Below are 11347 nucleotides of genomic sequence, written 5' to 3'. Positions count from 1 at the left end.
GTAAGAGAAAGACAAAAGAAGAAAAAGAAAAAAAGAAAAAGGAGAATGGGGAAAAGAAGGAGGGGGGGGGGGGGGGGGGGGGGGGGGGGAGAAGAGACCTACCTGAGTGCTAACTCCAAAATCGCACAGCTTGACCTGTCCTCTTGTGTTTACTAGCATATTGGAGGGCTTCACATCTAAAAAGGGACCAGAAAAGTCCACGTAACTAATTCCGGATCTATAGCGCCATGTTTTAAAAAAGCACACATGTACACCATACCATATTGCAGAAATGACATCATCTGTTCAACCCGGAATTCTAATCACAAATTTAATGCAAAGCATTTTATCTGGAGGCAAAATGCAAGGTCCTAACTCCTTCACTTCCAACCATTTCTGGTTTCTATGGAAGCAAGGGTTTATTTCAAGTGAAAGTCAAATAAAATCTTGGCTTCCCACAACAGTAAATACATCCATCATCCTATCCCCAGGCTTTCAGGAAAAGAGGTGGATAAGAAAATGTAATCTTCTTGCAAAGAATTTGCACAAAAAGGTTTAACTTTGCTGTCGATGTGAAACTATTCCTCCCATTTAAGAAGCAGTAAGGCCAAAAGGAAGCCAACAAGAAAAAAAATCATTCCTATGCTGCTGTTAACAGGTCATATCTGAATGAAAAAGGACAAAAAGAATGCAGTCTTGTTGTCTTCTGGTTTTACGTGACAAACCCTATTTCAGATAATCCTCAGAAACTGGTCTAAAAGGCATGTGGATGCGTGTGCATATATGCACATATCGATCTTTGTTTCATTTCTCCTTCTCTTCTCTTACATCACTTTGACTGCTGTTATAGTTAACAAAAGAAGTGACATAGCTTTTGCCAAGGCAGTCGGTTGCTAAATAATGACACAAAGGGTTTCTGTGAAGCATTGTCAGTGACAACAATGAGCCCTTTCAGGAATTCAGGGAGCCCACAAAAACCATCAGAGCAGGACAAGAGCACACCACTGTTGATGGTACAGAATAGCACCTGCTTCAATGTCTCATCTTCAATGGCAAAAGTGGTCTGGAACAACTTGTTATATTTAATATAGCACATAACCTGAATTAACCCCAAACTGAACAAGAGACTCAATTTTTTATGTGACATTAAAAAATATGTGAGTCAATCCACCCTGACCTTCCATTTCACAAAAGGGTACGCCAACAAAGTATCTTGCCAATAGCAGGTACTTAATTTAAACTTCAAGTTCAAACTCAGTAACCAACAACTATTGAAGCCTACTTCTAGGTGATAGGCGACATGCCAGGCACTTTCTCATACATGTGCTCATTTCACGTTGCCTGAGTGACACGAGAATGTAAATGCCAAGAAGGCAGGGACTTTGTTTCTTTTACTGACTACTATATTCCCAGCCCCTAGAAGAGTTTCAGGGCTATAGTAAGTGCTTAATAAATATTTGTTGAACAGATGAGAGAATAAATGAATGGAAACCATACACACAAAGTATGATTTGATGTTGATCATTGTTTCAGTGATCAGGGGTAGGCTATAGAACAGGTCTCAGCAGCAGCATGCCCTTCACACAAGACATACTATACTGGGCGCCTGGGTGGCTCAGTTGGTTGAGCGACTGCCTTCGGCTCAGGTCATGATCCTGGGGTCCCGGGATCGAGTCCCGCATCGGGCTCCCTGCTCGGCAGGGAGTCTGCTTCTCCCTCTGACCCTCTTCCCTCTCGTGCTCTCTCTCATTCTCTCTCTCTCTCAAATAAATAAATAAAATCTTTAAAAAAAAAAAAAAAAGACATACTATACTATATACTTCCTTTAGGGGCACTCTCTGAATACAGGTTAGGATGCCTAGGCTGCTATACGTTCTTTTATAGACAGCTAGTCTCTCTGTCTCCAACTTTCCTCAATTTGAATTATAAATCTTACACCACCATCATATTAAAATTACCATGTTTACTATGTCATTTCTCTTCTGGATGAGGAAGTAAAAATAGTCCCTGACCTCTGCTAACCTAAACGTGAACTCCGAGTTAGCTCAATACATACGTATCATAGATAGCCACAGTAGATACTCAATAAATGTTTGGTGAACTGAAAGAAATGTTAGACTCCACACAGGCTGGTCTTATTTTCCAAACCCAATTCTCATTATAGGCCCTCAACTTTGACTATTTTTCTTTCGGACAACCTGCTCTTTTATATGTTGACAGCTTTAAACCACTCTTAGGCTACCACATCAGGTGGAGACAGTTCATAAGCAAACATTTTGAGCTCCCGGAAGAAGGAGCTGCCTGGAAATCACGAGGTATACCAAAATTAACAAATCTTTATCTTTAATCAGATACACTTTTGACGTAGGTAGATCAATAGAGAGAGGAGCAATAAAACAACAGAACTGCTAGATTATACTCTAAAAGGCAAGGTGTAAATAAGAACTTCACTGCATTTTTCAGCTCTCCAACATCTTTTTTAATTTACACGCAAGCCTGCTCCGGGACTTTTGCACCTTCACCTCCCAGCCCAGTTCTTCTCAGGGAAAGCTTCATCTCTGAAAGTAGTCAACATCCACTCATCCTCACATCCTTTGTATTCCTGGGCTGTTCTCAACATTGTCTCAGAAGAAAGACAACATCCCATCACCAAGCCTTTGCTCATGCTGCGTGTTCCTCTCTCCCTCCTGCCCGTCCCTACGTTGAGAAACCCTTCCTCAACATTTCCTGAATGAATCCTGCCTATACCTCAACTCAAATACCCCGCCTCCCTGTTGCCTTAACTACTCAGGCCAACAAGGTCTCGGCTTCCTTTGACCTTCACTGTCTGTGCCATTTGTTTGGAACTAAGTATGGTGCACGGTTTGATGAGCAGTTATTTACCATATTTACTGGTGTAGGTATTACCACCCCAAGTAGTAAGGTCACAGGGTAGGAATATGCTTCACACATCGTTGTGTGTATTCTGACAACTGTACCTTGTTCACTGGTTAATGGCTTTTTTTTTTTTAATTATTTTTTTTAAAAGATTTTATTTATTTATTTGACAGAGAGAGACAGCGAGAGCAGGAACACAAGCAGGGGGAGTGGGAGAGGGAGAAGCAGGCTTCCCGCTGAGCAGGGAGCCCGATGTGGGACTCGATCCCAGGACCCTGGGATCATGACCTGAGCCGAAGGCAGACGCTTAACGACTGAGCCACCCAGGCGCCCTGGTTAATGGCTTTTTTTAAACAATATGCTAAATTTGCTAATAGAAGTACCTCCCGCCCCTTCCCAGTAGTATCTTAAGACATCATTTGAATACAAGAGACCCCTTTAAACAAAAACAATGGATTCAGGCTAGGAGACAGAGGACCTGCATTTTGGTCTTTTTGGCCCAGCCACAAACTTGGCATGTGAATTTCACAAGGCGGGTGACGTTTTAGTTTCCACCACTGCAGGGAGACAGTAATGGCCACTGTGTCAATTTTCAAGAACTGTGAGGATTAGATGAGATAATGAATGTAAAACTGCTTTTAAACTGCCAAACACTCCATAACTATAAGGTATTATTATCTACTGGTAATCAGTGAAACTGTTATACAACAAAAAATGATATATTTTGGGATATTTAGGAAGTAATTAGTTGTTGCGGCAAACTTCAGCTGTAGTTCAGTAAAATACTAGCTAAAATAAGGTAATTCCCAAAGTGCAGTAAGTAGAACTATGAAAACAATTTAATGTTCCTGAGGAGGCATTTTTGTCAGACCATGTGCACATATTCCTCAACAAGGCTACTGGTCTCCCTGTATTTATGCTTCCTCTACCACAGTCTGTGTTGAACACAGCAGCTAAAGTGATCATTTATTTATTTAAAAAAAAAAATTTTAAGTGATCCTTGTAAAGCTAAATCAGACCATGTCATTTTTCTGCCTAAAACCTCCAAGGGCTTCCCAGCTCAACACAAAACGCAGACCTCACAATAGTCTGTGAGGCCATCTCTGAGCTGGTCCCCACTAGCCCTGTGCTCCCACCCTTCCTATTCCTTTCTCTGCCCAGTCAGCTTCAATTCACTGGCCTCCTTGCTAGACATGCTCCTGCTTTGGGGTTCCATATCCCTGGAATCCTCTGCTCCCATATATATGCAGAGCTTGCTCCTTCATTTCTTTTAGGTTTCTACTGAAATGTAATCTTGATAAGAGAAGCCTTCCCCAGTCACCCAGTAGGAACAGCAATACCTTCCCACCACAGATGTCTATATAAATCTGTTGTCTTAGTTGCCCACTCGTGAAGGGAACCTCCACAAATGCAGGGACTTATCTGTTTTGTTCACTACTATATCTAGAATGGTGTGTGGTAGTGACAAGAAACCCTATTTGTTGAACAAATGGTTAATGAATGGTATCTCTTCTAAACAGATGGGGAAATGTGCTCAGCCAGAGAATTTGACCCGAGAAGGAGCTGAATCTTTCCCCACTTAATGGCATATACTTCAGAATGAATACAGTTCACTATTAATGAACACACTTTTAAATGACATTTTTCATTCTGGAAAGAATCCACAGTCATTCAAAAACATGTATTCAACAAGTATTTACTGACACCTTAGCATGTGCCAGATATAATGGTGGGTGATGTGGAGAGAAACATGAGTAAGACCCTGTCAGTGCCCTTCAGGCAAATGCAGGCCAGGGACCTGCTGGCATATATATATTTTTTAAACAAAATATAGTACATGAGATTTCAGGATAACAACCCTGGTTATGTATAATTGAAATGGAATTCTCTTCCTGAACAAATGGCATGCTTCCTATAATAAAAACAATGAGAATTATGCAACTAAAGAGCTTCCCAAACTTGGCTGTGCATTTAAAAACAACAAAAACCAAACCAAAACCAAAACCAAAAGCCAACTTTCGAGTTCCACCTCAGATCTACTGAATTAGAAGCCAAACTAACAAAGGCTGGTCTTCAGACCAGCATTTAGAAAAGACTAACACAACCTCCTGTATTGCTTCTGATTTAACTACTGTCCAGTTAAAGGTATCTGAAGAGAAATTTCTTCTCTTATTTTACTTTTTAAAATCAATTTTATTCATTTAAAACACCAATTTTATTGCAATCATTTTGAATGTACAGTTTGATGAGTCTGACAAATGTATACATCCATGTATCCACACCACAATCAAGATATGAAACATGTGTGGGACCCCAGAAAGTTCTCTGTGCCCTTTTATAGTCAACTCCTCCCTGACCTCTGGCAACCACTGACAAGTTTCTGTTTTTGCCTTTTCTACATACATTATGAATCCTCTAATAATTGGTTAGTGTTTAGATGGTATATCTACCATTAATATTCAAAGTTGATATGCTGAAGACAGTATGCAGTTGGGTCTTGTTTTTTTTTAACTAGTCTGACAATTTGTGCTTTTAATTGGAGTATTTAGACCATTTACATTTAACGTAATTATTGATATGGCTGAGTTCAACCTTACCATCTCATTATTTGTCCCATCTGTTCTTTGTTTCTTTTTCTTCTCTCCTTGCTTTCTTTTGGATTAGTTGGGCTCTTTTTATCATTCCACTGATCTCTACTATGGACTTCTAAGCCAGAGGTTGACAAACCTTTTCTGTAAAAAAACATATTTCAGGCTTTGAGGGCCATATGGTTTTTGTTAGAACTACTCAATTTTACTGCTGTAGTGCAAAAGCAATCATAGGCTATACATAAATTAATGGGTATGGCTGGGTTCCAATAAAATTTTGTTTATAAAAATAGGCAGTGAGCCAAATAGCCTGTGGACTAAGGTTTGCCAGCCCCTGTTTGAAGCTTTTTTTTTTTTTAAATGGTTGTTTTAGGATTTACAGTATGTTTAACTTCTCAGTTTACTTTCAAGTAATATTTGGTATTTCATTTATAATGTAAGAACTTACAACAATACACTTCCATTTTCTTCCTCCCATCCTTTGTGTTACTATTACATATCTTTTCTCTATATATGTTATAAGCTCCACACTACACTGTCTTTATTTTTGCTTTAATCTTTTAAATTTAAAAGTGAGAAAAATTTATATATGTCTACATGTTTACCATTTCTAGCGCTATTTTTCCCTTTGTGTAGGCCTAATCATCCATTTGGTATCATTTTCCTTCTGCCTCAATAACTTCAACATTTTTTTCATAATGTTGGTCTACTGGCAATAAGTAAAATTTTCTCTGCTTTGTTTGCCTGAGGAAGTCTTATTTTGCTGTTATTTTTGAAAAGTATATTTACTAAACATAGGATTTTGGATTGATAGGGTCCCCCCCCAACACACAACATTTTAAGGATGTCTTTCCATTATCTTGTAGTTTGCATAGCTTCAGACAACAAGTCTGCCGTCATTCTTCTTTTTCCTTCCTCTTCTTTGTTCTACTTATTTTGTTTTCTCTGAATATTTTAAAGATTTTTTAAATCACTGGTTTTTAAATTTTTTATTCTGTTGCACTTTGGTATGGTTTTGTGTTTATCCTGGTTAGGGTTTGTTGAACTTCTTAGATCCACAGGCTTATGGGTTTCATCAAATTAGGAAAGTCTGGAGTCTTTATTTCTTCAAATTATTTGTTGTTCTTTTTTCTCTCTCTTTTCCTTCTGAGACTCCAGTTACACATACATCCTAGGCTTCCTGATACTGTCTCAAAGGTCACTGAGCCTGTGCGAATTTTTTTTTTTTTGGTCTCTTTTTTCTTTCTAGTATTTTTGGATATTGTCTGTATTTCTAACATCAATATCACTGATTGTTTTTTCCTGTAGTGTCTACTCCACTGTTAATTACACCATGTGAAATTTTTATTTCAGACATTTTATTTTTTATCTCTAGATGTTCCACATGATTCTTTATGAACTTCCATTTCTCTCCTTATAGTGCTCATGTTTCCCTTGAGATCCTTGAATATACTTGTAATGTTTATAACAACTGTTCTAAAGTCCTTATCTGCTAAGTCCATTATCTCATGGTGTGGGGGGGGTGAGGGGTCCTGTTCATATCGATTTTTTTTCCTCTCTTGGTTATGATCTTTCATCCATTATCAGAAAAATTCTTTGTTCACCTACTAATTCTTATTTGGATGCCAGATATTGTGAATCTTATGTTGTTAAATTTTGAATTTATTGTAATCCTTTAAAAGAGTGTCAAAACTTGATACTGGCAGGTAGTTAACTTATATGCAGATAGCCAGATCATTTTGAAGCTTATTTTTGAGTCTTTATTCATGGAGAGCCTAGAGTAACCCCTACTGTAGGGCTAGTTTAGTCCCACTATTAAAGCATGACCCTTCTAAAAAGTCTCTTTTGAATGCTCCAATGTATTCAACAAGGTCTCTCCACTCTGGCTGACTGGAATTTAAAAAATTCCCAATCCCATACAAGCTTTGGGAATTGTTAAGCTTATAGTTCCCCAGAAATATTTTTTCCCAGACAGTAGTTCTTTGTCTAGCTTTGAAAGACTTCACCTGCAAATGCAGAGGTTGATATTTGGCTAAAGACTTAAGGAGACTCTAATACAGTTTCTCAAGTTCTTTTTCTGCATAATTCCTGCCTCTTTAGGGCTCTGCCCTGTAAATTCTAGCCATTTTGGCTTTCTTGATCTCCAAACTCTGTCTCTTCAGCTCAGTAAGGCCTCTGGGCTCTCTCTGGGTCCCCTCTCCCTATGCTGCAGTCCAAAAACTGTGTCAAGGCAGAAGGCTTGGGTGATTATAGAGTTCACTTCATCTGTTACCTTTTCTCAGGGATCATAGTCCTGAAATGTTTGTTATGAACAGATGTTTCATAAATTTTGTCCAGTTTCTTAGTTGTTTTTGGTGGAGGACAAATCCCATGCCAGTGATTGCTTCCTGGGCAAAGGTGGGAATATCTCTTTATTTAAAAATTCTTGTCATTTATCTTTTGTTCATTGTTTTGACCTGATACCATAAGCTGCCTAAAATCTTTTAAGTTTACTATTTATTTATTTATTTTTTTAGTAATCTCTACACCCAGTGTGGGGCTCCAACTCACAACCCCAAGATCAAGAATCACATGCTCTTCTGACTGAGCCAGGCAAGTGCCCCTCAAATCCTTTTTTGAAATAGATAGGGTATAATATTAAGGCTCTATTTAGTTAAGCTAAATCTTAATTCATTTGGCAGAATTTGAAGCAAATGGGATTTCTTTTATTTTTTTAATCATAAAACTTTATTTTGTGATTTTAGGATTTATTTACTTTTTTTTGTTACTGATATAAATTTTTTTACTAACATATAATGTATTATTTGTTTCAGGGGTATAGGTCTGTGATTCATCAGTCTTACACAATACACAGCACTCACCACAACACATACACAAATGGGATCTCTTTTAAATGTTGGAATGAGTATGGCTCCTCCAATTTAAGTTTTACTTCATCTAAATAAAATATTCCAATATATATATTCCTAGTATATAGCCACCGAACTTATTACTTCCAAGTTTTCATTTAAAACATGCAAATTCTACAACTCTTGAGACCCACTCCAGGAATACTGAAGTGTTTTTTTCTGGTTTGTTTTCAACTTCACTCCAAGCCATAAACATGACAGATTAGGCACAAAGTTTCTTTTAAGGAGTATTTATGCTTATTTTAATGCAGTCTCAAGTTATGGAAAACAAACAGCAATTGAAAGCATATAGTTTTTTATTCAGCTTACTTAAAAACACCATAGCCCTTCTTCTATAAGCAAAGAGTAAAAAAGATGAGTCATTAAAGTGACTGATTATAAATGGCAATCATCAGGACAGATGTAAGTCATTTTAGTTTAATCAGGCCATTAATTATTAGGGTTTATCAATTAGTTTTATTGAAGGCAAGGGAGCTTAAATGAATAGTAGGGCATTGATTTTAACCGAGACACTTTCTCAAAGAAAATACAAATGAAGTGTGCAAAATTATAAGTCCTCTTCATACCACTAAAAAGAAATAAGCTTCATCTAATGTAAAACATAAGGCTTTCATGAAAAACCAAATTAACTCTAACGTTGTTCACATTATATATAAAATATGTTTTGGAGTTCCCTAACTCGCAGCAGTCCGATTTTAATCTATCTCGGCCAAGAGGTCAATATCATGTTGGAGAAACTAAGATAAAGGTACAATGCAAAGTGACCCATTTTTAAATCAGGTATTTCTTATCTTTTTTCATTTTAGAAAAAAATTTAGTCATTTTATGCAGATAGATTTTTATGAAAATCGGAATGGATTTCTGTTGGTCAGATCCTGTCAGAGGAAACAGAGATGACACAGAAAGTGTGCAACTGTACATGTGTGCATGTGCTCAGGTGCATATGATATATAAGATTATGGGTGATATCTGATCTTCCTGCACTGACAGGTTGTTAGGAAAACTGAGTGGGACTGTGTGCTTAGCAGTGCCTGTAACAGAGCTGGACCTCAACATATAAGATAATAGTAGAGAGTTTTCTACAGGAGGCTCTAACTGAATAAAAGTCAGCCTGAAAGTGTCTTTAAAAATTAAGGAGGGGCGCCTGGGTGGCTCAGTCGTTGAGCGTCTGCCTTTGGCTCAGGTCATGATCCCAGTGTCCTGGGATCAAGCTCGCATCAGGCTCCCTGCTCCACGGGGAGCCTGCTTCTCCCTCTCCCACTCCCTCTGCTTGTGGTCCCTCTCTCGCTGTGTCTCTGTCAAATAAATAAATAAAATCTTAAAAAAAAAATGAAGCATAAACTTACCACATAATCTTCGTGGTCACTTCCCTACTCTTTTTTTAAGAGATTTTAATTTTAATTTAATTTATTATCATTTTGATTTATTTATTTGAGAGAGGGAGAGAGAGAGAGAGAGAGAGAGAACACAAGCGGGGAGGGAGGGGCAGGAGAGGGAGAAGCAGACTCCCTGCTGAGCCAGGAGCCCGATGCAGGGCTCAGTCCCAGACCCTGAGATCATGACCTGAGCTGAAGGCAGGTGCTTAACCGACTGAGCCACCCAGGCGCTCCATATTTTATTTATCTGAAAGACAGAGAGAGAGCATGAGCAGGGGAGGAGCAGAGGGAGAGAGACAAGCAGACTCCATGCTGAGCATGGAGCTTGATGTGGGGCTAAATCCCACGACCCTGAGAGCACAATCTGAGCCAAAATCAAGAGTTGGATATTTAGCTGACTGAGCCACCAAGGCGCCCCTCTTTCCTATTCTATCTTTAACAAAATAAGAAACATCAGTTAACTACAATGATCATAAACTATGGATCAATAGTAAAATGGTTATTCCTTCTCAAAAGTGGTATGTACCAGATGACCTGATTCACTGATCACAAATATTTAAAGAAAGATACTAACCACCTGCACATATCTACTCAAGAGATATGAAACCAGAGAATCAAATAAAGACTTGTATATGAATAACAGCATTGTAATAGCCCAAAACTAGATACAATCCAAATGTCTACTAGCAAATGGATGGATAAAATGTGATCTAGCCATATAAAGATTATTGTTCAGCAATAAAAAGGAAAGGATGACATATGATACCGCATGGATGAACCTCAAAAACATTATGCTAAGTGAAAGCAGTGAGACAGCAGAGATTGTATACTGAGGTGCCTGGCTGGCTCAGTTGGTAGAGCATGCGACTCTTGATCTCAGGGTTGTGAGTTCAAGCCCCATGTTGTGGACAGAGTTTACTTAGGAAAAAAAAAGATTTTATATTGTATGATTCTGTTTTTATAAAATGTCCAGAAAAGGCAAATCTATAAAGTCAGAAAATAGATCAGTGGTTCCCTGGGGCTGGGAGCAGGGACTGATTGCAAATGGGCATGAGGACTTTTCTGGGGTGGTGGAAATGTTCCAAAATGGATCATGGGGATAGTTGCACAATTCTGTAACTTACTAAAAATCCCTGAATCATACACTTAAAATGGGTGAGTTTTATGATATGTAAGTTACAGATCAATAAAACTGCTTAAAAAAACCAACCTCAAAACACAATTTGACTTATTCTCCATAGTGTCTCAGGTGCTTTGTGGTCACCGTGGTCACTTTCCTACTCTACTGATAACAAAATATGAAACATCAGTTAATTACAATGATCATATACTATACACCAATGGCAAAATGGTTATTCCCCCTCAAAACTGATATCCTAGAAGGCCTGACTGATTATAAATATTTAAAGACACGAATTTTTAAGTGTCACTTCTGTGTGTTTTAAGACTATTTCCCCAAATGACTAAGGCTATGTATACAAAATGTGAAAACAACTGGTTCAAACATGAAAAATTTGGTCAACCAACCATAGTTGCCTCAAAGACCTTCAGAAACTGCTCTGATTTTCAGGCTGGACTGACTCTTTTTTTTTTTTTCCCACTGAATTGACCAAAATGA

At 38.1% G+C, this 11347-nt stretch overlaps 1 protein-coding gene across 9 annotated transcripts in view; it reads right to left on the bottom strand.

Moving 5' to 3' along the window:
- Positions 1-11347, bottom strand: part of MAP2K5 (mitogen-activated protein kinase kinase 5) — a 247064-nt gene that overhangs the window by 114189 nt on the left and 121528 nt on the right. For all 9 annotated transcript variants that reach the window (XM_073877255.1, XM_073877256.1, XM_073877257.1 and 6 more), the window contains one exon: positions 103-176. In XM_073877255.1, coding sequence (XP_073733356.1) covers positions 103-176 — 74 coding nt within the window. The remainder of the gene's footprint in view (positions 1-102; positions 177-11347) is intronic.

The sequence above is a fragment of the Callorhinus ursinus genome, unplaced genomic scaffold (genome assembly GCF_003265705.2).
Source record: "Callorhinus ursinus isolate GAN/ISIS: 27379988/994484 unplaced genomic scaffold, GSC_fseal_2.0 scaffold25, whole genome shotgun sequence".
NCBI classification, from domain to species: Eukaryota; Metazoa; Chordata; class Mammalia; order Carnivora; family Otariidae; genus Callorhinus; species Callorhinus ursinus.
This window is presented reverse-complemented; position numbering and strand designations above follow the sequence as displayed.